We start from the raw sequence: 25,889 nt of genomic DNA on the forward strand, positions 1-25,889 counted from the left end.
GTCTTCTAGTTAACAACTGTGTGACTTCAACATAAAAATCTATAAAATACTTAAAAAACAGTAAAACACTTCATCAGGGTGTGAATGTGGTGAATGGTGCGAAGCAGCTAAGTGCTCAGTACACATCAGCTGTTAATGTTATAGTTTATCATATTGTAACTGCTATCTCAATAAAAGCATCAGTATATATTATTGTTACTGTGGATGACATTGTAATTCATCTGTCATTCTACCATAACTTCAATACTGTTCATGTACGACTGCCTTACTCTTCTTTGCTAACCTGAGCTTTTCTTACAGCAGCAAAATCTTGATAAAACGAGAAAGCACAAGCCTGCGCCACAACAGGAAGATTCTGTTTGATAGGGAAAGAAAGAGCAACCAGCGAGCTCAGGGCTTTAGTCCCCTGTATCCCCGCGCCCGCCACTCACTTCCGGGTCAGCTGCCAACTCTTAAGGCACCGCCTCTTTACGCGCACAGCGACGCGCATGCGCACGGGCCGCTCGACCCTGCAGGCTTGGGTTCATTGCTTCTGCATTGGAGTGTTTCGGGGACCCTTGATTTTCCCCATTCCCTTAAGCCCCGCTGGCTAACTGTGACCCGAGATTTCAGAGCTGTGGGGCGGGAGCAAACATATCTTTCTTCGCGCGCTGCTGAAGAGACGTTGTCCCTGCGGGCCAGGGCCACAGGACGCCCCCATGGCGGGGCCGCGGGTGGAGGTGGACGGCGGGATCCTGGAAGGGGTGAGCGCGGGGCTGAGTCAGGGCCGGGGCCGCGCAGCTGGGGGTGGGTAGGGCCTTCGTGGCGGACATTCTCAAGTCTCTTCTGCCTGCGTCCCACCTTCCCCAGGGCGGCCAGATCCTCAGGGTTTCCACGGCCCTGAGCTGTCTCCTGGGGCTTCCCTTGCGGGTGCAGAAGATCCGTGCGGGCCGCAGCACCCCTGGCCTGAGGTAAGCGGATCGGCTGAGGAGCCAGGCGCGGAGTTGGGGGGCGCGGGCCGCGGGGCTGGGCCTGGAGGTACTGAGCCCAGGAGCAGGGGCGGCTGCAGGGCTCAGTATCAGCCAGTCCTGGCGGTGCAGTCCTGGAGGTCTCAGCCGGCGCTGTCCGCAGTGGTGGGGTCTCAGGGCCGCGGTCGAGAGTGGCTCTCAAGCCTTCTCAGTGCCCGGACTCTGCCCGGTTGGTGGCCTGATGATGCGGTCTTAGAAGCGCCGAGGAGCAAATTCGGAAAGAGGCCAGAGAGTTTTCTTTATTTGTTTATTAGCCAAAAAACTTCTCAAAATGTTCTCCCACGTCCTAGGATATTCCAGGTGCATCCCTGTGGAGAAGATAGGTAAGGGCAGAACTGCCTCTAAGGCCAGAGGAGACTTCGTGTGCAATCTGCTGCCGCATAGTTTTAAGTCACAGAACAGGAGAGGACTCTGAGAGGCTTTTTTCCAGCTTTTATTCAGATCTCCAGAAAGATGTGAATACATCCAGAATTAAGGGAAAGCCGGGACCCTTGACTCTTGTCGGGGAAGCTGGGCATGATACTAGATAAATTTCAGTAGCATCTGTTAAAGGAGACTTAGGTTGATGCCAAAGTGGATACCTTTTTATGTATTCGATATATATTCTATTATATGAGCTAGTTCGTAGTTTTTTATCCACAATTTGAAATTGTTAAAAGGCAATTTATTTGAGCTGGGGATTTAGCTCAGCAGTGTAAGTGCCTGCCTGGCAAATGAGGTCATGAGTTCGATCCCCAGTACCACCCCCCCCCCAAAAAAAAGGCAATTTATTGATATGCTAGATCCTAAATTCACTTTGAGCAAATAGTTGATGGCAGGAAGTCAAATACCTAAGTAGAGGAACCCAACTCATTAAGGCTGTGTTAGGTACTTACTGGTTTGCTAGCGTTGCCATAACAGAATACCATAGATAGGATGGGTTTAAACAACTGAAATATTTTTTTCACAGTTCTAGAAATTGAGTCCAAGGTTAGGGTGCTGGCAACATTGGTTTCCTCTGAGAGCCACAAGGGCAGCATCTGTTCTGGGCCTTTTCCTTTGACTTGGAGGTGATCTCTCTTGCTGCCTTTGGACAAGGTGGTTTCTGTATGAACCCTGCCACTGATATCTTCTTTATGTCCTAATCCCTTTTTACAGGATGCCAGTAAGACTGAATGGAGACTGGCTCAAATGGCATCCTTTTACCTTTTTGTTATGTCTGTTTCAAATTGCACTCATAGTGTAATATATGGGGATTAGGGCTTCAACATGAATTTTGGGAAACCCAGTCTGGACCATAACAGATGCCATAGATTATACAGTGAAATGTAAGCAATTTTGGTGGCTCCTATTTTTATTCTTTTATTTTTTTATTCCTTTGTACACTTAGAATTCACAGTGCTACATCAGTGTATGTGTTTATAGCCAAAATAACTGGTCTCAAAGGAACTCTCTAAATGATGCCTACTGGTAGTCTAAGTGTATAAAAACCCAAAAGGCAGCCCTGACACTGGAGATGTAGCACCTACTATGGTTTGACCTTGTTGTTTGCTTGACATCACAGTTGTGTAAATATATCATAAAATGTGGGGATGTAGGCAATCTTAATGCACACGTCTTGATGCAGTATTATGACCTGAAGGCCTCAACATTTATCTGGACTGGAAATGATTCGTGATTTGTGTGATGGGCAACTGGAAGGGGCAGAAATTGGCTCAACAGAAATAACTTTTACACCAGAGAAGATCAAAGGTGGAATCCACACTGCAGATACCAAGACAGCGGGGTATGTATCACATGTCATTAAAGTACGAGTTTTAGAATTAGATTCAAATCTGGTTTCTACCACTTAGTGGGAAAATTGCTTAACCTTTTTTCTGTCTTAGTTTTCCTGAATTTAAAAGTGTAATATAGTTTTGAAGGTTAAAGATAATGAATATAAAAGTTTGTCTGTCTAGTAATGCCATTGTAGCTGTTAACAGTCTCTGACATTTCATCATGTATGTAGTATGAGGCCCCTTCCCCTGTCCCTTTTTGGGGATTGAACCCAGAGTCTTGCTCTTTCTACTCAAGTGCTTTTCTAATAAACTACATGTCCAGCCCATGTTATTTTGAAAGAGTCTTACTAAATTGCCATGCTGGCTTTTCATTCTTCCTGTGTAAACCTCTCCGGTAGCTAGGATAACAGGAGTGTACCACCATGCCCAGCTTGAGGTTGGTTGATCTTTCTTTCTTCATTCATTCATTCACTCATTCATTGATTCATTCGTTTGTGGAGAGAGGGGTCTCGCTGTCCCTAAATTTGCAGTGCTGGGCTCAAACTTTCAATCTCTTGCCTCAGCCATCAGAGTGCTGGAAATATAGGTCAGCATTTACTATTTTTAGAATCTGATTTTATTGGTGAGAAAATAAATATTTTAGCTGGGCATAGTGGTGCATATGTGTAATTCCAGCACTCAGGAGACTGAGATCTAGGGGATCACCTCAAGTAGGAGGATAGCTTGGACTACATAATGAGGCCAAGGCTAGCCTGAACCACTTTGTTGTGGACCCTGTCTCCAAAAGAGACAGAGATAGAGAGAGACAGACAGAGAGAGGAGATACTTTGTATATTGGCATACTCAGAGGGAATAACCAAAGAGATTATTTGTAGTTATAAAGCTCTGGCTTATAGTTAGACAAACATTTCCAATTCCTTTTCATTTGCTCCTTGGCCCAACTCGCTGAGAAAAAGGATTATATTACCTACCTTTTTTGCTTCCAATACCAAACACATTTCAATCAATAAATATTTATTGAAAAAATTAATTTTTTTTTGGTACCTTGAACTCAGAACCTTGCGCTTGCCAGGTAGGTGCTTATGCCACTAAACAGTATCCCCAGCCCAAAATTCTTTATTGGTGATATTTTCTTGTTCAGAATGTGTGTGTTTTTATCAAAAGAAGGTTAAGATCTGTATTTCAGCATGTGAGAGCTAATTAAATTCCCTTTCAAACTGCAGTCTACTTCTGAATGTGTTTGTTTCTTGTGATTTTGGAGAAGGGGTATAATTGCTCAATCTGACCAAATGTTTCATTTTATAAAATACTTAGTGTTCTGTGGTTGTTTGTTGTGATTTTTCACATTTTTGATAGTAGGAATGAAACTTTTCATCATGAGATATTTAACTTTCAGACTTTGTAAAATATTCTACCCTATCATCAACTTGATGTTAGGAACTGTGTCTTAAAACAGGGCCTTGTTTATGGTAGCAACTCAGATGGAAGCTGTTGAGTATTTTAGATTGTGACTATTTTAAATACAATATTCATAAATGGCTGCTTTCAAGAATTTATTAAAAACATTTGAAGAATGCTTTACCTTTATTTATTTATATACTGATTTATAATATAAGGAAAAGTGTCAGAAGTTAGCTAAGACTTACCCAGTGTGTTCAGTCTTGACGCTTTTTTTTGGCTTGGAGTTTTGTTTTGTTTTTTTGTGGTGTTAGGTACCAAATTAGAGCCATACGCATAATAGGGAAATGTTCTGTCACTGAGTGTCATACTCCCAGCCTCGTTGGGTTATCAGAAATATTTTCGCTATGAAATATTTTCTTTAAGATTCAGGATTTTGTCATGCAGACACTGACGTATAATAAGTAGTACAGCTTTTTTTTTTTTTGAGATTCTTGAAAAGACAGTACAGTTAAGCTTGTTCTGCCTTTTCCTTAGGAGTGTGTGCCTCTTGATGCAGGTTTCAATGCCCTGTGTTCTGTTTGCTGCTGCTCCATCAGAGCTTCGTCTGAAAGGTGGAACTAATGCTGAGATGGCACCGCAGATCGACTATACCGTGATGGTAGGTTAATGATAGCTTCAGATAATCTCATACTCTTCTGTGTCCTCATTCTCTAGCTAAATATATCTTGAGTACTTTTGTGTATGTTTCTGTTTATTTTTTCATGGTATCTAGGTTTTGTGTTGTATATTACTGTTTATAGTGAATTTTTTAGAAGTGTGAAGTACAATTATGTAAGTTATATATCAGTTACTATATCTAAATTATTTTGTAAATACAGGAAGTAAGATTTGGAAGGAAATTTAACATCTTTTAAATGTTAAAATATTCTTAGGGTTTTTTGTTGTTGTTTTTGTTTTGTTCTGTTTTTGTGAGACAGGGTCTCACACTGTAGCCCAGGCTGCCTTGAACTTGTGATTTCTCTTGCCTTAGTCTCCTACCTTTTGAGTGCTGGGATTACAGTAATGTACCACCATGACTGACTCCTCAGGTTTTTATTTTTAAAATTTTAAAAATTCAATATTGGCATCTCAAACAAGAAGGGTGGAGCATTCCTAACGTGAAAATCTGAAATTCCCCAGTCCCCTGTATGATCTTTTTCTTCACCAGGTTTATTGTGATGTGATTTTTTTTTTCTCGTGATGTGATGCTTGTGCTGAGGATTAAACCTACAGCCTTGCTACCTGCTAGGAAGGCACTGAACTACATCCCCAGCTTCTATGGCATAATTCTTTACAATTTGTTTCCCCTTTTTAATGTGCACTATAATTTTCCTGATTTTTGGACAAACATATACATCTGTGAACTAGCAGCCATAATTAAGTTGCGGAGTAGTCTCATTACTCTAAAAATTTTCTTTAGACCCTATGTAGTTAATCCTGCCCTCCAGTCCATTAATATGTTTGCCATCATACTGTAGTGCTGTCTTTATTATTTTTTTAGAATGTCATGTAAAGGAATGGTACTATATTTACCATTTGAACCTTGTTTTTTTAACTACCACAATAAATTTGAGACTCATACTGTTACTTATGTCATCTCTATTTTATGAATGTATCCGTTTGTTTATCTGTTGATTTGTTGAAGAGCTTTTGGGTTGCTTTTTGGGTTTTTGGCAATTATGAATTAAGTCCCTACTGCCATTTTTTCCCTATTATCATATTTGCTCCTACTGCCATTTATGTGCAGGTTTTTACCCAAGAGAAATTTTCATTTCTCTTGGGGAAATAGTGTAAGGTTTTTGGTTTGTTATAATGTGTGGATGCCTAATTTTTAGAAACTGGCATCCACACATGGTTTTATATTTCCATTTGCAGCTCATCTCATGAAAGTTCCAGGTGTTCTAAAACTTACTCAGCACCACATATCCTCAGGGTTTTTTGTCATTGTTGTTTTTGTTTTGTTTTGTTTTGTTGGAGATAGGTCTCACTATGTAGTCCAGACTGGTCTTGAGCTCATTGTGTAGCCTAGGCTGGTCTCAACTTCGTGATGATCCTCTTGCCTTAGTCTCCTGCCTCTTGAGTGCTAGAATTACAGTAGTACATCATCATACACAGCTCCTCAGGTTTTTATTTTTAAATTTTTTGTTTTTACTTTCCCTGGTGTTCATATATGCTAGGCAAGTGCTCTAATACTGAGCTGTATCCCCAGGCCTACTTTGTTTTTTAAAGCACAAGTTCAGTAGCCTGCATACATGAGAGATAACCCAGAGAACTGAGTAAATCTCTAACAGATCTCAAGAGTTGCCTTAGACTTTAGTCTTAAATTCTGTCTTTTTGTGAAACATAGGCATTGTAATTTATAGTAGAGTCTTTTTTTAAGGTCAGTGTGATAGAATATATAATGAAAGTTATTTTCTCTTTAGTAATTCCACTTCAAAGAAACTACCCTAATTAAATATTACAAAATGAAGCAAAGGTTAAATGTTCAAAAAGTATTTGAACAGGGCATTATATAAATTATAATTAGTATTAGGTAATATGTATCATTATTTAACTTAGAAAAGGTTAAATAATTACATTATGCTTGGTTGTCATGTAATCATCCAAATAATTAATGATTTTATGATGTTAGGAAGATTCTTGTGTTTATAATAATTGAAAAAACAAGGATAAAATATTGTATGTACAGTGAGATTTCAATTGTATTTAAAAACTGAGAAAACAAAATATAATAATGTTCATCAGTTTCCCCTAATTTCTTCTTCTTCTTGTTTTTTGTGTTTTTCCTTTTTATCAGTACCGGGGATCAAACTCACAACTGCCTGCTTGCAAGGCAGGCGCTTATGCCGCTGAGCTAAACCTCCAGCCCCCCTAATTTCTTCTAATGTAGAGAACATTGAGAAGGCTTAGTAAATACTGACCTCTGGAATCAAATAACCACTGGGAACAAGTATCCTGAGTTCCAATTTTTTTTATTGGATTGTCTTGAACAGCTCTGATTAATGTTAAACCTTTAAATTTAGCTACATACCAATTTTTTCATTTGAAAAATGGATCTAGCTTACATATCCCTGATGTCTTATTTACCTGTAGCACCTTAGTACAGAGCACTTTTCATTTAATAATTGTTGTAACAGTGAATATTGGTGGCTAAAGTAACAATTGATTTTTCAGGTCTTCAAGCCAATCGTTGAAAAATTTGGTTTCAGTTTTAATTGTGACATTAAAATGAGGTAAGTTACTTCTTGTCCTTTTGATCCATTACTTGGGCTTTTAAAAATAGTGGAGAAGTTTAACTTTAGAGAACTTTCATTCTTATATACTTAGTACATTGTGCTTTACATTTCTTATACGAAATGTATTTTGTCAACAGTAAGCTGTAGGGATGTGAAGTCTTAAGATCAGCTACATGTGATACTCGTATGTTTCTTGGGAGAAGTATTTTCAAGGAATTTCAGCATGGAAATTCCTTCACATCTAGTGTTACTACTCACCTGAACATATCAAATGATTTACTATGTGTAGATACTGGAGTATGTACTACAGGGTGGTAAGAGATTCTTCTCTGTAGTGTAATCACAATTAGTTTCCTAAGAAACACATCATTCAGATAATTTCTCTTAAAGGGTTACCTTTTGTTACACTATAACAAGATTGAAATGGCATTTCAGTGCTTTGCAAACTTGCCCCAGTTTACCTAGAAAGGTAAATCCCAAATTTGTCTTCCTGCCCCTGATTTTAGTTTGTTATACATTCTAACTACATGGTTGCTGGTTGCTCTGAACATACTTTGTGCTTTGCATCTCACCTCTTTGAACATGTTATTCTTTACCTGTTCTCCTCGATATTGGAAGTACTTTTTTATTTAAAAGTAAATTACAATTTTTTAATTGAACTGCTCATACCTTCGTTGGAATTCGTATTTGCACTTCTGCTGTATTCCCCTGTCACATCCCAACTTATTTTCTAGTAGGCTGTGGGACCATCACCCTGATAGAGAATTCCTTCAGAATAGAAGCACTGTTGTTTTAGCATCTGTGATAGAGTAAATGACGGTAAATGTTTGAATTAAAATTTTATTAGTGTTCAGTTACTTAAATATCCATCATGTACTGATTTGAATTCCTACCATTGCCAGATCTTATCTTAGGCCCTGACAAATAGCAGAAAGAGAACAGTTCCAGATGAAGGAACTTATACAGACTCCCCTGACATCACTGTCAAGTAGAGCTTTTTACACTGAGGAAAATAGTTTATGTCTCTGCTATCTAATGGGAAATATCCCATTAGCCAAATGTACTGTTGAGCAGTTAAAAGATGGCTAATATAACTAATGAATTGATTTCTAAATTTTATTTTGTATTCAAAAAATTGGGACTTTGATTTAGTTAGTTTTGTGAAGGCAGAGTCTTGTTATGTGACTCAGGCTGGCCTTCAACTTCTGGATTCCAGAGATCTCTTGCTTCAGCTTCCCAAGTAACTGGAGCTGCAGGGAGTACCACCACATTTGTGTTGGTGCTGAGGTTGAATTTAGGGTTTCGCATATGATAAGGATTCTCTCTACCATTGAGCTGCACCTCTAGTCATAAACTTCATTTTAATAGTTGTTTAGCTATTTTGGACAGACCAGACCTAAAATATTATTTAGAACTTTCATACATTTCTTGTCTCAATATTAATCACATTATTTTAATGTAATAATGAGCTTCATTTTCTTTTGCAGTTGGTTTATGGAGGTATTTGTTATGCTTTTTGTAGGGGCTATTACCCAAAAGGGGGCGGAGAAGTGATCCTTCGAATGTCACCCATTAAACAGTTGAACCCAATAAATTTAACTGATCGTGGCTCTGTGACTAAGATATACGGAAGAGCTTTTGTTGCTGGTGTTTTGCCATTTAAAGTAAGTTGTTTAAATGTTCTTAGATGTATGTACTTATCTATTATGTCATCTAAAATTTATAATCAGCTTTTAATCCATCTTTTCAATACGATTTTTAAAAAGGTAATGATGTCTAGATTCTTGAAAATCAAAATTTTAAATATTAAGTATAAAGGTAATTATTTGATATGTCTTTACGTTTGAAAACAGTTGTCCAAATAATAATTGCTGCATTGTTTTCCATTGTTTATTGTGAAAATAGGTAGCAAAAGATATGGCGGCGGCAGCTGTACGATGCATCAGAAAGGAGATCAGAGACCTGTATGTGAACATTCAGCCTGTTCAGGAACCCAAGGACCAAGCATTTGGCAATGGAAATGGAATAATGTGAGAAAATGTACATTTTTTAGACATTGGATAAGAGCCCTGAAATAATTATTACTAGCCAGTTTTCTGTATTTGTGACAAAATACTTTCAAGATAAACAATTTAAATTAAAAAACACTGAGATTCTATCTCCAGAAAGATGGCTAGCATCATGAAATCAAGCAGTAACAAATGCTGTCAGGGATGTGGGGAAAAAGGTACCCTTTTCCACTGTTGGCGGGAGTGTACACTGGTAAACCACTGTGGAAATCAGTGTGGAAATTCCTCAAAAAACTAGGATTGGAGGTCCTATTTGATCCAGTTATTCTCCTTGTGGGTATTTTTCCAGAAGAATTGAAAACATCATGCCACAGCAATATATGTGCATCCATGTTTATATCAGCACAATTTGTAATAGCTAAATCTTGGAAACAGGGGCTGGGGATTTAGCTCAGTGGCATAAGTACCTGCTTGCAAGCAGGCGGTTGTGAGTTCGATCCCCGGTACCGATAAAAATGAAAAAGACAAAAAAAAAAAAAAAAAAAAAATCTTGGAAACAACCCATTGCCCCTTACCTGAAGAGTAGTTAAGAAAGATGTGATATTTTTATATGAGGGAGTATCACTCAACTATAAAGAAGGATAAACTTGAGGCTTTCATAGGTAAATGGATGCAACCTGAGGCCATACTTAAAAGTGAAATAAATTAGACTTGCATGTGTAAGCATCATATTGTCTCTCTATTGTAAAAAATTGATAGAGTAATTAAGGCCCAAAATGCACAACAGATATTGTAAAGGAGAAAGGGGAAGAAATTGCTCAAAATGAAAAAACAATTGGGATGGGAGAACAGAAAAAAGAAGGGAAAAGATACACATACACACATGGTAAATAATTATACTAGTAATCTCAGTGCAGCAAAAAGAGCAGTTCTTGTATTGTTTGATCATTTTTTCATGCCTGTATCTTATAATCTGAGCAACTGCTTTGAAGATAACAATATACAATATATTAACCAGTTAATCTATTATTTTGTTTTTAAGTTGTGTATTATTATTATTTTTTGTTTTAAAATAAAAGGAGAAAAGATTTATTTTAGTTTAGGGTTTCAGAGATTTTGGAAGTGGATGGTTGGCTTTGCTTGATAGTGAGGCAGGGAGCATTTGGTGGGCACAGCTGCTCATCTATCGACAGGGAAGCAGAGACAGAGGCAGTGCCTGGGCTTCCAGTCTTCCCTAGCGGCACCCTCTCTGCTGATCTCCCATCTCTCCACTGGACCCCAGCTACTTCAACATGTGAGCCTTTGGAGGATCTTTATAAATCAAGCCATAAAATTATTATATATAAGTTTTGTTTTGTTAAATTTATAATTTTAAGAGGGTATATTTTTAAGAGTATTCTTACCTAAAAAGCAGTATGATGAAGTAAGATGGTTATTCTAATTTTCTTTTCTGAGGATTGCTTGCCTTTTATTACTTTGTAAGGTTCTTTTTGGTCTTACAGTCAGCTGTACACATTCGTGGATTTGGCATCTTTGGATACAAACAACTGCTGACCAGAAATACTGAAAAATGAAGTTATTTTGTACTAAACATGTACAGGCTTTTTTTTTTTTTTTTTTTTTTTTTTGTCATTTCCTAAGCAGTACTGTATAACATGTATTTACATAATCTTACACATTGTATTAGATATTATAAGTAATGCAAGGATGACTTAAAGTATACAAGAGGATGTGTATAGGTTAAACATTATGCTGTTTTATATTAGGACTTGAACATTCCTGGATTTTGATATCCACATGGAGGTCTTGGAACCAATTTCTCTGGGTAAAAAGGAATAACCATAGTGAAGTTTTTTTGATACAGAATATTGCCATGGAGTCCAAGCTGGCCTTTAACTCACTGAGTATCATAGGCTGGTCTCAAACTTGCAGTGATCGTCCATCAGCCTTCCAAGTGCTGAAATTAGAGGTGTACACCACACCTGGTTTATAGTGAAGTTTTTAAGCTAATCAGAAATTGGACTTTGAAGGTGATCCTCAAATATTTCCAGTTGCTTAAAATACCTTAAATGTGAAATTAATTCATAAATCAATGATATGATAAAGATTTCTTTCAAAAAGAAACATAACTGTTCCACTAATCTAATTAAGATTACTTGGATTTAATATTATAAAAATTCCTTATATCTTTGGAAGTCTAAAAGTACTGTGTTCTTTGTGGATATTCAAATTTCAAACCTTTTTATTTAGAGATTCCATTAAAGTGCTTAAAGTAAATGCTTGCCCTAGTTTTGATAAAACAATGTAAAAACGGTGAAACAAAGCCAAAGTCTCTTCATAAAAACTTTTCTGTATAAGATAAGAAATTTATAGTACTACATGTCTCTGATGTGGTACCACTTAGTGTGATAACACAGTGACTTAGGGTGGAAAGGGTAATCGTTTTACCTGTAAGTGGGTTAGAATCTGATATAACTTCTCTCCATTAAGTGGTGAAAGATATTAATGGCCTGGTTAAGGCTGATGGAGAAAGTTAATCATATTACTCTGTATATTAGAGAGTTTTCGTGTCCTGGGACAAAATGACCTCACATCCATATAGGAGGAAAGGTTTAATTTGGCTCATGGGTTAGGGTTTTAGTCTGTGGTTTCCTGGCTCCAAGGCAGAAACAGCATGATGGAAGCGCATGGCAGAAAAAAGTGCTTAGCTCATGCAGAGAGAGAAGGGACAAGCTGGGGAAGAGATAAACCCTCCAAGGTCAGGACCCAAATACAGGCTGCTTTCAACCAGACCCAGCTCCTACGAGCACGTGCAGCTATAAACTCATCCATGGATCAGTCCACCAATGAGTATGGCACCTCAGGGTCCAATCACCTTTCAAAATCTCCAGCTTTCAAACAATGAGCTTGTTGGGAAGAGTCTAAATTTAATCATAGTACACTCTAGAAAGAATTTCTCTAGTAGAATGTACTGGTTAGATGTATTTTTGCTGTTTAATAGTAATTAATTACTTGTGTGGTGTTTTCATGTTATTTTATGATATGTGTAAGCAAAAGTAATAATATTTTACTTTTTTTTAATAGTATTATTGCTGAGACATCCACTGGCTGTTTGTTTGCTGGATCATCGCTTGGTAAACGAGGTATATATAAATGATAAGACTGATGTAAAGTTCTTTGTCAGGATTGTTGTGTTATAGAGAATGATTGATGACAGGTTTAAGAAGATATGGATAATTAATTCTGTTTTTGAGTCAATTAAACTTTTAAATCTTTCTTCTAACTTTATACTTGGAAATTTTTCACATCTATTTAGGTGTGGTGGCACGTGCCTGTAATCCCAGCACTTCCAAGGCTGAGGCAGAAGGATTACCATGAGTTCAAGTCCAGGTTGGGCTACATAATTGAGATTCTGTCTTAAAAAAACAAACAGAAAATTTTTTTTCACACCTATAGAAAAGTTATATGCCTACTTCAGCTAGTCATCAACACATCTCCTGGATTCATCAGTCTTGAACATCTGGCTATGTACTGTTTATATTTCTGAATCATTTCAGTGTGAGTTACAGACACTACTCACTCCTGAGTACTGCAGCATTATACGTATGTCCAAAGGATGCTGCCTGTCTAATCCCAATACTCTTCCACCTGAAGAATTTGTTCATTGTGTGTATTTATACCAGATATACCTGGACTTCACAAGCCGTCTCCAAAATGGTGTTTAGAGCCATAGAGCCATGTGTGGATTTTTTGTGGGGGTCTGGTCAGTTTGGTTTTTAGTTTTTTTTTTTTTTGTCTTTTTCTTTTTTATCAGTACTGGGGATCAAACTCACAACCACACACTTGCAAGGCAGGCGCTTATGCCACTGAGCTAAATCCCTAGCCCCTGGTTTTTAGTTTTTTGAGACAGGCTCTAACCTATGCTGGCCTTGACCTCCTGATTCCCCTGTCTCAGCCTCTCAGGTACTAGAGTAAAAGTAGTGCTCTGCCGTGTCTGGCTTTCTGCGTTTTTAAAGCACACAGAGCATTTGGTAGTCATGTCTGTTTAGTCTGTCTTTTAGTACAGAATATTCTCTTTACTATTTTTTTTTTTTCCTTGCATGGTGTAAATGACATTTTGAAAACTCTAAGCCATTTTCTCACAGAATATCCCACGATTTGGATTTGCATAATTATCTCATAATCAGATTATTCTGATTAAACATTTTAAGTGAGAATATTTTGTAAGTAATTTTGTGTACATGTCCCTGCACTGCATCATGGGACCCATACAGTCAGTTTGTCCTTTATTGGCAAGGCTGATCACATGATTAAGGGAGGGCTCATTGAAATGTTTGCTATGCCATAAAGATTCCTTTTCCCTTCACAATTAATAAGTAGTGTGGGACAATACCTTGAAGTATTCGGATTATCTTATTTCCATACAATTCAAGCCAGTGGTTCTGACAGTTACTGTGATTCTTTCCTGTGCCAGTTATTACACTGGTGATTAGAAAATACTAAATATTTTTGGGAAAGGGAAATGTTAAAGATTTGCATTTTAAGGAGAAAAAATAATTCCATATATTTGTTTGTTAATATTTACAGTTACTTTTAACCAGTCAGAGAATTTCTAGTTGTTTGTAATAGCTGATTACTTTATTTGTACTTTGTACTATTATCTTTAAAAATGTTTAACATAGCTGTGCTGTCTGATCTCATTATTACCACTAAGTATAAAAGTGTATTGTCTTAGTTTGGTCAGTGTGTAGACTAGATACTAGTTATGCATCAGTGACTGAATAAATAAAATTAACATTTCTAGTTGACCTCACCATGAATGAATTCTGTTTAAAACTCTGCTTTTTTGTGTAGCTAGTAGATAGGTATTGTGTCAGTATCATTTGAAATTTTTAGAAATACAAATTTTGGGACTTATCCTAGACCTATTGTTAATTCTCAGTGGCTTAGCTCGCTGGTAGAGCACTTGCCTACCATGTACAAGAGCCTGGATAAAATATTACAGTCAGGATTTTTGCTAGATAAGTAGCTTGTAGTTCTTGCCATTGGAGGAAAACTGAGTGACCGTGCAAGATGGTGGTGATGTTAATTAGTTTCACTAAAGTAACTGTGTTACTATAGAAGTGTCCTTAGCATTATATTTATATCTTAGATATATCTATATTTTTTAAAAGAGAACTGAGGAAAATGAGGGACAAAGGCAAATGCTGACACAAAAGCATGTTCTGTGTTTAGGCAACTTTAAGTACGCTTGAGTACAGGGTCTGGATATATTGATAGAGAATGATGAGATGGGATTAACAAAGGCCAGAGTCCGAAAGGCTGTTGACATCTGAAAAGAAGTTTTATGTTTCATCCTAAGAATATAAAAATTTTAAGGAGGGATGAGAGATATTTTGGAAATTAGTTCTCATACTTTATGCTGTATAAAGAATTAAAAGAAAGCCATGCTGAAGGTTGAAAGACCAGAGTCTATTACAACTCAGCCCCCTAATGGGGAGGTTATGCATCACAGAATGTAACTACCACTAGAGAAGTGAGTACTGACTAGTAGTAGTTTATTTAGAAAGGTTAATAGACAGTTTGTTCCCATTGGATGCGGGAGGTCAGGAAGAAATGTGAAGAGTGACCTTGTAAATGTCTTAGTAATGGATGCATATTTGCAGCTTGTGTATGTAAGAGGTATTTTGCCAGGGTACATGATAATTTTAGCTGTGTCTCATTGACATTGTAAAGGACCATTATTCTGTAGTTCTTTTACATGGAATTTGTTGAGCAGCCCTGAAAATTTTTCCTGATATTCTATCAATATTTTCTTTCTCATTTTGTGAGAAAATAACATTTACTTTGAAGTTGTTTTTGGATAGTACACATGTAGAGTGTGTATTACTTATTCTTAGACTTACAGCAGTGAAAAAAAAGCAACAGACTTGCTGAGATTATTGGTTTCTTCTGGTACTTTCTCTTGTTTCCTGTTAGATGTGTCAGCCAAGGGGAATGTTGTTAGTAAATGGAAAGGCAGTTTGGGATCTTTTTTCTAAATGGAGGTCATCTGTATATTAATGATCTCAGAGATAATATCATAACCTTCATTATCTAAGTCCTCTCTCATTTCTGATTTAAATTAACTGGAAAGGTACTGGGCACTGAATCCTGATGTTTAAGAGTTTTTACCAAATGCAACATTAGCTGGTTATTACAGCATATACGGTAGCCACAGGAAGTTGGAACTAGTCATGTTTTTATCATTGTCTTAGTTACTAAAACTATTTTGATTAGACAGTTACCTGGAAGTATCCCTAGAATCCTTTTGGCTGTAGGTTTGTTTTTTTTGTTTTTTTTGAGGGAGGATCTTGCTATGTTGCTCAGGATGGCCTTGAACTCTGTGCAGCCCAGGCTGGCCTGGAATTTGTGGTAATCCTCCTGACTCAGCCTTATGCGTGCTGAGATTACAGATGTGTGCCATCACACCTGGCTTTCCAGCTGTAACATTCTTCAAATCTGTAAAAATGGTGACATTTTATTTAAATCTTGATGTTTTGAATTGAAGCAGTATGTTATAATAGAAAACTAATAGCAGGAAGACTTAAATTTTAGTTCTCTGTCTAAATTATCCTATGTATTTTGGGATTTTCTTAACTGAAAAATGAGATTAAATAATGATTACCTAGGATACTTCCCAACTTTATATAATTACATTATGAACACAGTGTAGAGCTAGGGATATAACTTGATTGGTTGGAGCATACAGTGGTTACTGAGTATATGAGAATCCCTGGGTTCAATGTCTGGCCCCTTGGGGGGAAAAAAAAGAAAAGGAAAGAATATATTTTGTCTTTCTGTTACTAAATATCTGTTCATTGTTTGATTATTCCTTTTTTTTTGTCTTTTTCATTTTTATCGGTACCGGGGATCGAACTCACGACCGCCTGCTTGCAAGGCAGGTGCTTATGCCGCTGAGCTAAACCCCCAGCCCCCTGTTTGATTATTCTTTGTTTTTCCCCCTTGAAGTGCTAGGTCTCCTGTATGCTTGACTAGCACTTTACCACCTAACTATAGCCCCATTCTTGCTTGTTTATTCTTGTCTTTCAGTTTATTATGTTGTTTAGTATTAGAGCATAGCAATCTGCTAAGATGAATTATGCCTCTAACTAATCAGTCTTGTTTCTTGGCTCATAGGAAGTACTTTATATGATTAATTCATATATATTTCTGATATCCTAAAGTAAGTTTCTTCATGTTTTCTGTTCAATCTGATAGCCATTTTGTATTTTTTGTCCTTTTAACAAGCTAGTAGATACCCACATCAGTGAGCATTCATTTTAATATCCTGTATTGTAAAACATTAATGTTATAGGAGGCTGAAGCAGAAGGATTATAAATTCAAGCCCAGCTTGGGCAACTTGGCAATTTAGTGAGACCCTGTCTCAAAAGATTAAAAAAAAGAGGTGGGGATAGAGCTCAGTGAGAAGGTCCTGGGATCAGTGCCCAGTACTACAAAGTAAAATGAAAGAAAAGAAAACAAACACACATTAAAATTAAAGACACTGCTTTTTAAAGAAGCACTGAAAATATCAGATTATTTGTCAATTCAAAAAGCATTGACATTTAAAATTTTGTTCCTTTGGGAAGAGAGGAAAGCATTATACTGATAAGCAGAATTCTCACATGTTCATCATTTGTTCAGTTACCACAGTCTGCTAGAAGTAATAATAACTGATAATAATGTAGATCCTCCCTTTCATCATTCACTGTTGAGTAGGAAGGAATATGAATGGCTCTGAGAAATATTTTGCCTCTTGACAGAAAACTTTAGTGTTCTTTGGACTGTACAATCCAGTTTGGAATATTTTAACTGAAATGCGTGGTAACAGAGTGTTTGATTTTTTAATTTATTTAGATTTGGAATATTTGCATATAATAGTGAAATATCTTGGAATGAGCCTAAGTCCAAACATGAAGTTAACTTGTTTCATATGCATTTCATACGCATAATGTAATGATAATTTTATATAGTATTTTAAATAATTTTGTGGGTTGAAACAGTTTCATAGTGTGAAGTTTCCACTTCCTGTGTTAAGTCAGTCTTCAAAAAGTTTGAAACTTTGGAGCATTTTGAGTTTCAGATTTTCAGATTAAGGATGTTTAACCTATGTTATAAAGCCAAGACTTCTCTCACGTCCTTCATCCCAATTTTAGTCATCTTTCAAGAACCTGCTTAAGTCCTTCATGCTCTATAAAACCTTCTGAAATAATTCTAGAACCTAACTGGCTTTTCCTTCTCTAAACTCCTGTTGTATATATGATTTATATTGAAGAGTTTAACACTTCACTATCCTCTAATTCTTTAACACATGACTAACATGTTTCCTGAAAATAAGACCTAATGACCAGCCTAACCAGAACCAGCCCTAGAAGGTCAGGGATCAAACTCACAACCTTGTGCTTACCAGGCAAACACTTGAGCCACTGAGCCTGGGGCTGGCTTTTTTTTTTTTTCCCAGTTAGATTTTATTTTTAGGGAAACATGAGTATGTTTTATACTTCCTTAACAAAGGAACAAGTAATACTGAGTACGCAGTACTACTGTTATCATTAATAGCTTATTATGGATTGATCTTGGGAAAAGATTCTTTATAAATATTGTCTCTATTTTTGTGACAGCTATTATCATCTTCATCTAAAAGAACTAGAAGAGGCTCAGCAGCTTATTTAAGAATGCTAGGGGTCTGCAAATATTCTCGCTGTTCTGATTGTGTCATAATCAGGGCAGGCTAAACATTTGCTATAGTAAGACCATGCATGTGTCCCCAGACCTTGATCTTTCCCTAGGTCTGGTTTTATAAATGCTGCTGATAAATCAGGTCTAAATAGGGTGAATTTTCAGATTTGTCTAAAGAATGTGTGACCTAAGTCAGGAAATTCTGCAGTTACCAGTTGTCATTAAATGAATTGTAAATTTAAAAAAAAATGCTGGGGCAGAGAGTGCAGCTCACATACCTCTGGTAGAACATACATGTGTGTAGTATGCGTACGGCCTTAGATTGTCGCCTCAGCACCAGAAAGGCAGGAAGATCAAGATTTGTATAGCACAACATATTTTAAACCATTTCGTACAGCCATATTAATATTTGACCAATTGGTAATGAAAAACTTTATTATTGTAATACCTGCTATAAAAAAGAGTTAAATAAAGTTGCAAATTAAAATACTTGTGGGAACAAGACTGCCACATTTGTAGTGAAGAATAACCTTAAGCGAGTTAATTTGAAAAATTATATTACTTCTGATAGGCTTATTTTTACTCGAGGGTTTGGTGTATGTGTGAAGAGATAGGAAGTAGAAGGGGTAAATATTCTGATGTTCATTTGTTACATCTGTTTAAATCTTAAAGGGAATAGAACCTTAAAATAGTTGACCTGAGAATGTTATTTGCTTTTCTTTAGTTGAAATTAATTCCCTGAGTATTAAAAATCTTTTAATTCTGATGCCTGGCGAATTCTAACTTGTATAATCTTGACTTTTAAAGTTTGAAATTGAGGCACACCATTAGAGGGTCATAACTTAGTTATAAACTGGCTTTATAATTAGTACTTTTAAACAGGCCAAAGCAGCCTGTTTCTTTTTTCTACCTGTGTATTTAAAGATAGAACCTGTTTGCATATGCCAAGTCCGCAGAAGGGCTTATCCTAAAATTTGCATCTTATAAATTTAGACACCTAAAAAAATGTACCAGTGCTAAGTGGGATTTGTCAAACCTGTTGACTTGCAGTAATTAACTTAGGTTTTTTTTTTTTTTTTCACATTATTCCTCTCTTAGGTGTTAATGCAGACAAGGTTGGGATTGAAGCTGCCGAAATGCTATTAGCAAATCTTAGACATGGTGGAACTGTGGATGAGTACCTGCAAGATCAGGTAATGACACTTTGAGGATGAAAACCTGCCAGCCTGTGAGACTTGTACATTCAGAAATTAGATCGAGTATAAATTAAATTACATTAAGTTCCTGACTTATGATTGAGTTCCATTCCAGGAGAATGTTTGTAAGTTCAATTCATTTGTAAGCTGATAGAAAGAGTCTTACACAGGGTACTTGTGAAAGTTCATGACTCAAATGTTGTAAGTCAGGTACTTTACTGTATTGGTCTTCAGACACTGATGAGGGAATCCTACTTAAATTATTTATAAGTATCCCCTTGGAATTTATATTCTCATATTTGTATCTATGTCTTACTTGATCTATTCATAGCATTTGGCAGTTACTTTATTCTTGAAATTCTGGCTTCACTTGGTCGGAAATAATGTTATCTTTCCCCTTAACCGGCCTCCTTATCCTGGTCTTCTTTGCTAGATTGTTTCCTTGTCAACTTCTGAATTTTAGAGAGGCCTCGTGCCTCTTTCTGTTATCTATATTCACTCCCTTATTTTGTCCAGGCTGAAATACCATTTGGATGCTGACAGCTCCTAAGTTTGTGTCCCTGCTTAGACCTTTCTTCTTAACTCCTTATTCATTATGTCCCCATGCTTGCCAGTATCTCCACCTGCAAATCTTATCCACTTCTCAAATTTAAGACATTTGCTCATTTTGGGAGTGTTATTAAATGTTTCTAAATAAGATCCTTTGTTCTCTTCGTGTATTTTCCTTCCCAGCATAACTTTTCCCTCTTTACCCTCAAATCAGCAGTCTACATTTAGAAATGTATTCTTTGTCTACGGCCATACCACCCTGAACACGCCCGATCTTGTCTGATCTTGGAAGCTAAGCAGGGTTGGGCCTGGTTAGTACTTGGATGGGAGAAATGTATTCTTTGGTCTGTAGATGCAGCTCAGTGGTGGAGCTCTTTTTCGTCTAAGGTGCATGAGGTCTGGGTTTGTTTTCAGTAACCATTTTCTTATAACCACTGTTTTTAATGTCCAGTTATTTCGTTCTTGCTCAGATTTATTCTGTATCCTAGTAATTCTGTATTAGTCTATTGCCATTCAAAAAATTTTAAAGACTAGGTAGGAGAAACTTATATTTTACATATACCAATTGCAGAGATAGTTGGTCTAATTCCATATCAACTTTCAACTCCATATTTTATTCTTAACATTAACTTTAAAACTTCAATATTGAAGTGTGTGTGTTGACATAAACATGTAATCTAGTATTTTGGGAGACAGAGGCAGGAAGATTAGAAGTTCAAGTCCCGGGGCTGGGGATTTAGCTCAGCGGCATAAGCACCTGCCTTGCAAGCAGGCGGTCGTGAGTTCGATCCCTGGTACCGATAAAAATGAAAAAGACAAAAAAAAAAAAAAAAGAAGTTCAAGTCCCACCTGGGCAATTTAGGGACTTAGTGTGACTATGTCTCAAAATAATTTTTAAAAAGGGCTGAAGAAGAGCTCAGTGTGAAGGCCCTAGGTTCCATCCGCAGTAAACTGCCATCCCACCTGCCCCCATTCTGTATTGACAGCTGCTGGTAAGCATTTCTATTCCACACACCTAATTTTGGATAACACAGATTTTCTGTCTTCTTCTAAGAATTTGTGGAAATCTGAAGAAATAGAAATTTTTTTAGCTGTTTTGATTTCTAGTATTTTCATTACAGACAACAGTAAAATTATAATCTAAATACTAATAAATGTATGAGAATTTTCTTCTTCTTTCTTTTTTCAATAGCTGATTGTTTTCATGGCATTAGCCAATGGAGTTTCCAGAATAAAAACAGGACCAGTTACACTACATACACAGACAGCTATACATTTTGCTGAACAACTAGCAAAGGTGAGTATTCTATTAGAAGGAGTAATTTGGTCGTATTTTAATAAGCAAGAAATTCAGTAATGATCAGAACTGCTGTCACCTTAGTGCTTGCATGTGGCAGGCACTTGGTAACTCAGCGATTATTTGAAGCATCTTATCTGAATTATCTGAAGCATAGGTGACTATTTGTTGTTATTCCCATTTTATGTATGCGTTAAGTAAATTAGGGAAGTTAAATTGTCTGATCCCATGTCATTTCTTAGTGGCAGAGCTGGGCTTTGAGCAAACCTGGGGAAGCATACTTCAAGGCCCGTGTTAAAAGCCCCGTGGTACTATGTGACAGAATAAGAAAGTGTGTGTGGATAGAAAGGTGATGTCACAAAGGATTCAATATTTATATAAAATTTAAAGACCTTTTTCTTCTGATTCTGTTGTGGAATATTTGCTGAGATACTAATACTTATTAATCCTTTTAAATTTAGAAGAGTAGATTTACAATTTGACATTTAATCTCATTTGTACCTTTTTGGTACTGTTTTTAATTTTAACAAAAGAGTAATTAGTGTCATCACAAAACTAATACTAATTTCCTTATAGAAAATACACAGTAATTTTCCCTTGCCAGTAAAATCACTTTTAAAATTTAAGTGTTTTCTACTTAAATTGTCTCTCTCCATTTTTTACTATGTGCATCTTCATTTCTTGCTTTTTTCTATAATATGTAGCATTTTTTTGTTTTGGTATTGTCTGTATAATATATCTTTGTAAAGTCATAAAATTTATGACTCAGTTTTAGATAGGAGGGTGCTGAAGCATTTTTAAAAATTTACAAGTAATGTACACTAGTTAAAAAGAGAAGCAGCACAGATGTATACTAAGTGCAAAACCATTGCCCTACTGTTGCGTTTAGTATGGTTCTTAATAATATTGAGAGTATTTGTTGCCATAAAGAAAAGTAGGTTTTAGTTAAACTGTAGGAAAAGTCTGATGACAGTTGAAGGTAAATCATGTCTGGTGATGAAAAGTTAACAATTTTAAAATGCTTATCCTGTGTTTATAGCAACTACTTGTCTGTCTCTTGTAGACTGATCTCTATAGCAAGGAGCAAATTTTATTCACATTTTACAGCACTTTGCATGTACTGTAGTAGGCACTTCCACATCTCTAGTACAGTTTGCTTCATGTTATTTGATGTGACTACATTAAGGCAAGTTCTGTGAAGTTCTCACTTAGCTTTATTCAGTTTTGTTGTATTTTCACTGGGTTGAAGCAAGTTATTTTTCTGTGCCTCAATGCAGTAGTACATTTGTAAACTCAGACACTTGATCTAGTCAGTTTCTTAAGGCGCTTAAGTAGATTTAAATGTAGACTAGAAATGATTTCCATAACTGTTGGTGGTATTTCACAGTGTAGGCAATATGAGAAAAAGTAAACACACATGTTATAACTAGTGAACACACATGTTATAACTACATAAAAAAATTGGTTATCTAGCTCAGTATTCAATGTTCATTTATTCTACAGTAATTTCAGATGTCCACTGTGTGTCAGTATGCTATCACATAATACTAAAACTAAAAGAATTTGTGAACATTACTATTCGGTATGGCCCCAGAATGATCGTTTTTAAATTCAAAGAATCATAAGATTTTAATCATACTTGCAGTTTCTTTGCCACAGTCTACATAGTTGTTTTGATTTTAATTCAATTTGATTAAATTTTGAATTTCTTTAATTCGATTTTATTAAATGTTTCAAATCTGGGCATGGTGGCGCACATCTGTAATCAGTCCCAGCACTCAGGAGGCTGAAGTAGGAGGATTGCCTTGAGTTCAGGGCTAGCCTAAGCTATATAGTGAGTTTGAGGCCAGCTTGAAGTACATGCCTGAAGACCTGTCTCAACAAAACAAAACAAAAACTAAAATGAGCAGTATGATTTAAAAATGATCATGTTTCCTAAATACAGACATCAGATATTTCAAAGCAGCCTCAACAAGTGAAAATACAGTGTTAATTCCAATAAATATCAGAGAAAAGGCTTGAGATGTGGCTCAGTAGTAGAGTGGTTGGTGCAAGGGCCTGGATTTGATCAACATGCACAAAAATGATGGCCCAGTGTGGTGGTACATGTCTATAATCCCAGTACTTGGGAGGCTGAGGCAGGAGGATTGCTGTGAGTTCAAGGAGACTCTATCTCAAAAAAAAAAAAAAAAAAAAAAAAAGAGAGAAAGAAAATGAAAATGCTGCTTATACCATCACACTGCCTTCTTCCCTCCCATCTCTGAACTAGGTCTGTTTGAATAATGTGTTTAGGGAATTAAATTGGCAGGACAAATTTAGTGACATTTAATGATAATTTTATACTTGGCAAGATAAATGTTAAATGTTTCAGTTCTACATTTCACAGAAATTTTAGGGAACACAGAGAGGTATCTTATAACCATAAGTTCAGATTTCAAAATTGAACTTGCCTTGATTACCCTCCTGGGGCTTCTGATTCAGTGGATATAGAGTGGGACCTAGGCATATTTATTCTGACAGAACTCCACAAAAACGAGAAAGAACGGCAGTTCTGGAACTACATGTTATCTCTAGCTATTGAATTTTCTATGAATCATTTGATTTTTGTGTCTAGTTTCTTCAGCAAATGTGTTTGGTACTATCACTGCCTACATAAGTAGGAGTTAAAGGCTCGCTCTTCTGTCTTTATAGTAAATATTCTTCTGCTTTCAGGCTAAATTTACTGTGAAGAAATCAGAAGATGAAGAAGATGCCTCTAAAGACACTTACATTATTGAGTGCCAAGGAATTGGGATGACAAATCCAAATCTATAGGGTATTTCACTCTTAATTGCACTAATTTATTTCATACATAGCATAACACAGTGAATAAGAGGTAACTTACTAAAGGACCTTGCTAAATTTGGAGTTGAGAAATGATGCTCTAGATTTGTAAGGATGCTGCATCAAAGTAATCACACTTTGAATATCTGCTGCAAGGCAGACAATAAGAGTCAATGTATATGTATGATAGCTGATTTCAATATTAAGGTATTGAATAAAATACTCTTTTTACTTGAAGGTAATGGTGGTTTTCTTTTTTATGTGTTACAGATATAGTTAAGTCAAGATATAGATTAGATCTATCCACGGTTTGGCTTTCTGAGGTTTCAGTTGCCTGGAATCAACTGTGGTCTGAAAATATTAAATGAAAAATTCCAAACCTAAGTAATTCAGAAGTAATTTAAATGGCATTCCATTCTGAGCAATATGATGACCTCTCACACCTTCCATTTTGTCTCGTTTAGGATGTGAGTTATCTTTTTCCAATGTCACCCATATAGTATACATCACCCGCCCATTAATGTCTTAGTAGCTGTCTTGGGAATCAAATCAACTGTTGGAGTACAGTAGCGCTTGTGTTCAAGTAACATGTTTGTTTTTCTTTTTTCTTTTTTTTTTTTTCTTTTTCCTTTTTATTGGTACCGGGGATCGAACTCATGACTGCCTGCTTGCAAGCAGGCGCTTATGCCACTGAGCTAAATCCTCAGCCTCAAGTAACATGAATGACCCCAGTGTGCATGAGTAGTGGTCAGTTCAAAGATGTCAAATGTAAAGAGCTTCCTTTAGGTATCATCTCATATCGTTACAAGAAGGGTGGGTATGCTCTCAGATACTCAGAAATGAGAAACCATATTCACATACTTTATTAGAGTATATATGTGCACTTGGCTTAACAGTAGAGATACACTTTGGAAAATGTATCATTGGGCTCTTTTTTTTTTTGTTATGGGGATCAAACTCAACCTAGTGCTTGTCAGGCAGGCGCTTATGCCACTGAGCTAAATCACTGGCCCAAGGGCTCTTTCACCATTGTGCTGATATTGAGGAGTATCCTTCACAGACAAGGTAGTATGGGTTAATCATTTGCCGGCTTCTTGATGTAGTAAAGAGATACTGCAAACAAGGTGTATGAGGCTCCCTTTGGCATAACACAGTGTACTGTTTTACAGTAAACTTTTTTTTTTACAAGTGGTGTACTCTAATGAAAAAAGGATAGTATAATATACAAACCAGCACACAGTTGATTTTTATTATCATTTTCAAGTTTTTGGGCTTTTGGTTTGTTTGCCATCCTACAGATTGAACTCAGGACCTTGAACATGTAGACAAGTGCTTTACCCCTTATCGACATCCCCAGTTCCATTTTCAAGTATGACATGCTGTATATAACTGTGTGCTGTGTTTTTACATGATGGACACAACACAGTGTCCGTTTGCACTAGCATCACCCCAGATTTGAGGTTGTTTGATGCTTGATGTGATGAGGGATTCACTGTCACTCACTAGGCAATTGGAATTTTTCAGATTTGGTATAATCTTGTGGGACCTCTGTTGTATATGTAGTCTGTCATTGATAAAAACATCTGGTACATGATTGATTGTTAAATCATTCTCATTTTTTATCATGCTAAATTTTATCATAGGTGTATATGCATAGGAAAAAAATACATACTGGGTTTGGTACTGTCTGCAGTTTCAGGCATCCACTGGGAGCCACAGAACATACTCCTCGTGGATAAGAGGAGTCTATAGTTATCATGTCTGCTGAAACTGCATGGAAAATATGAGACAACTTTATACAAAATGTACCTGGTTGTGTCAGTAATAACACTTAATAGATGATGTTTCATTCT

At 36.5% G+C, this 25,889-nt stretch overlaps 1 protein-coding gene and 1 non-coding gene across 3 annotated transcripts; both read left to right on the forward strand.

The window, feature by feature from the left end:
• The first annotated feature begins 480 nt into the window (after window positions 1-480).
• Window positions 481-24,273, forward strand: Rtca (RNA 3'-terminal phosphate cyclase). 2 transcript variants are annotated; one of them, XM_063254883.1, is made up of 11 exons: window positions 481-743; window positions 850-950; window positions 2,629-2,772; window positions 4,700-4,823; window positions 7,379-7,437; window positions 8,963-9,104; window positions 9,346-9,470; window positions 12,534-12,592; window positions 19,270-19,364; window positions 21,109-21,213; window positions 23,926-24,273. In XM_063254883.1, exons 1-11 carry the CDS (start codon window positions 699-701, stop codon window positions 24,025-24,027), a joined length of 1,101 nt encoding a protein of 366 aa, XP_063110953.1. In that variant the 5' UTR covers window positions 481-698; the 3' UTR covers window positions 24,028-24,273. The 2 variants fall into 2 exon arrangements, with proteins under 2 accessions (XP_063110953.1, XP_063110958.1); XM_063254888.1 differs by having other exon boundaries at window positions 659-743; window positions 2,614-2,772.
• Window positions 18,179-18,310, forward strand: LOC111754313 (small nucleolar RNA SNORA72). Its single transcript, XR_002789017.1, has one exon. It is a non-coding gene; the product is annotated as a small nucleolar RNA SNORA72 (small nucleolar RNA).
• Window positions 24,274-25,889: the final 1,616 nt, after the last annotated feature.

The sequence above is a fragment of the Cavia porcellus genome, unplaced genomic scaffold, assembly GCF_034190915.1.
Source record: "Cavia porcellus strain 051 isolate PalLab524CR breed Dunkin Hartley unplaced genomic scaffold, mCavPor4.1 scaffold_1, whole genome shotgun sequence".
In the NCBI taxonomy this organism is placed as follows: Eukaryota; Metazoa; Chordata; class Mammalia; order Rodentia; family Caviidae; genus Cavia; species Cavia porcellus.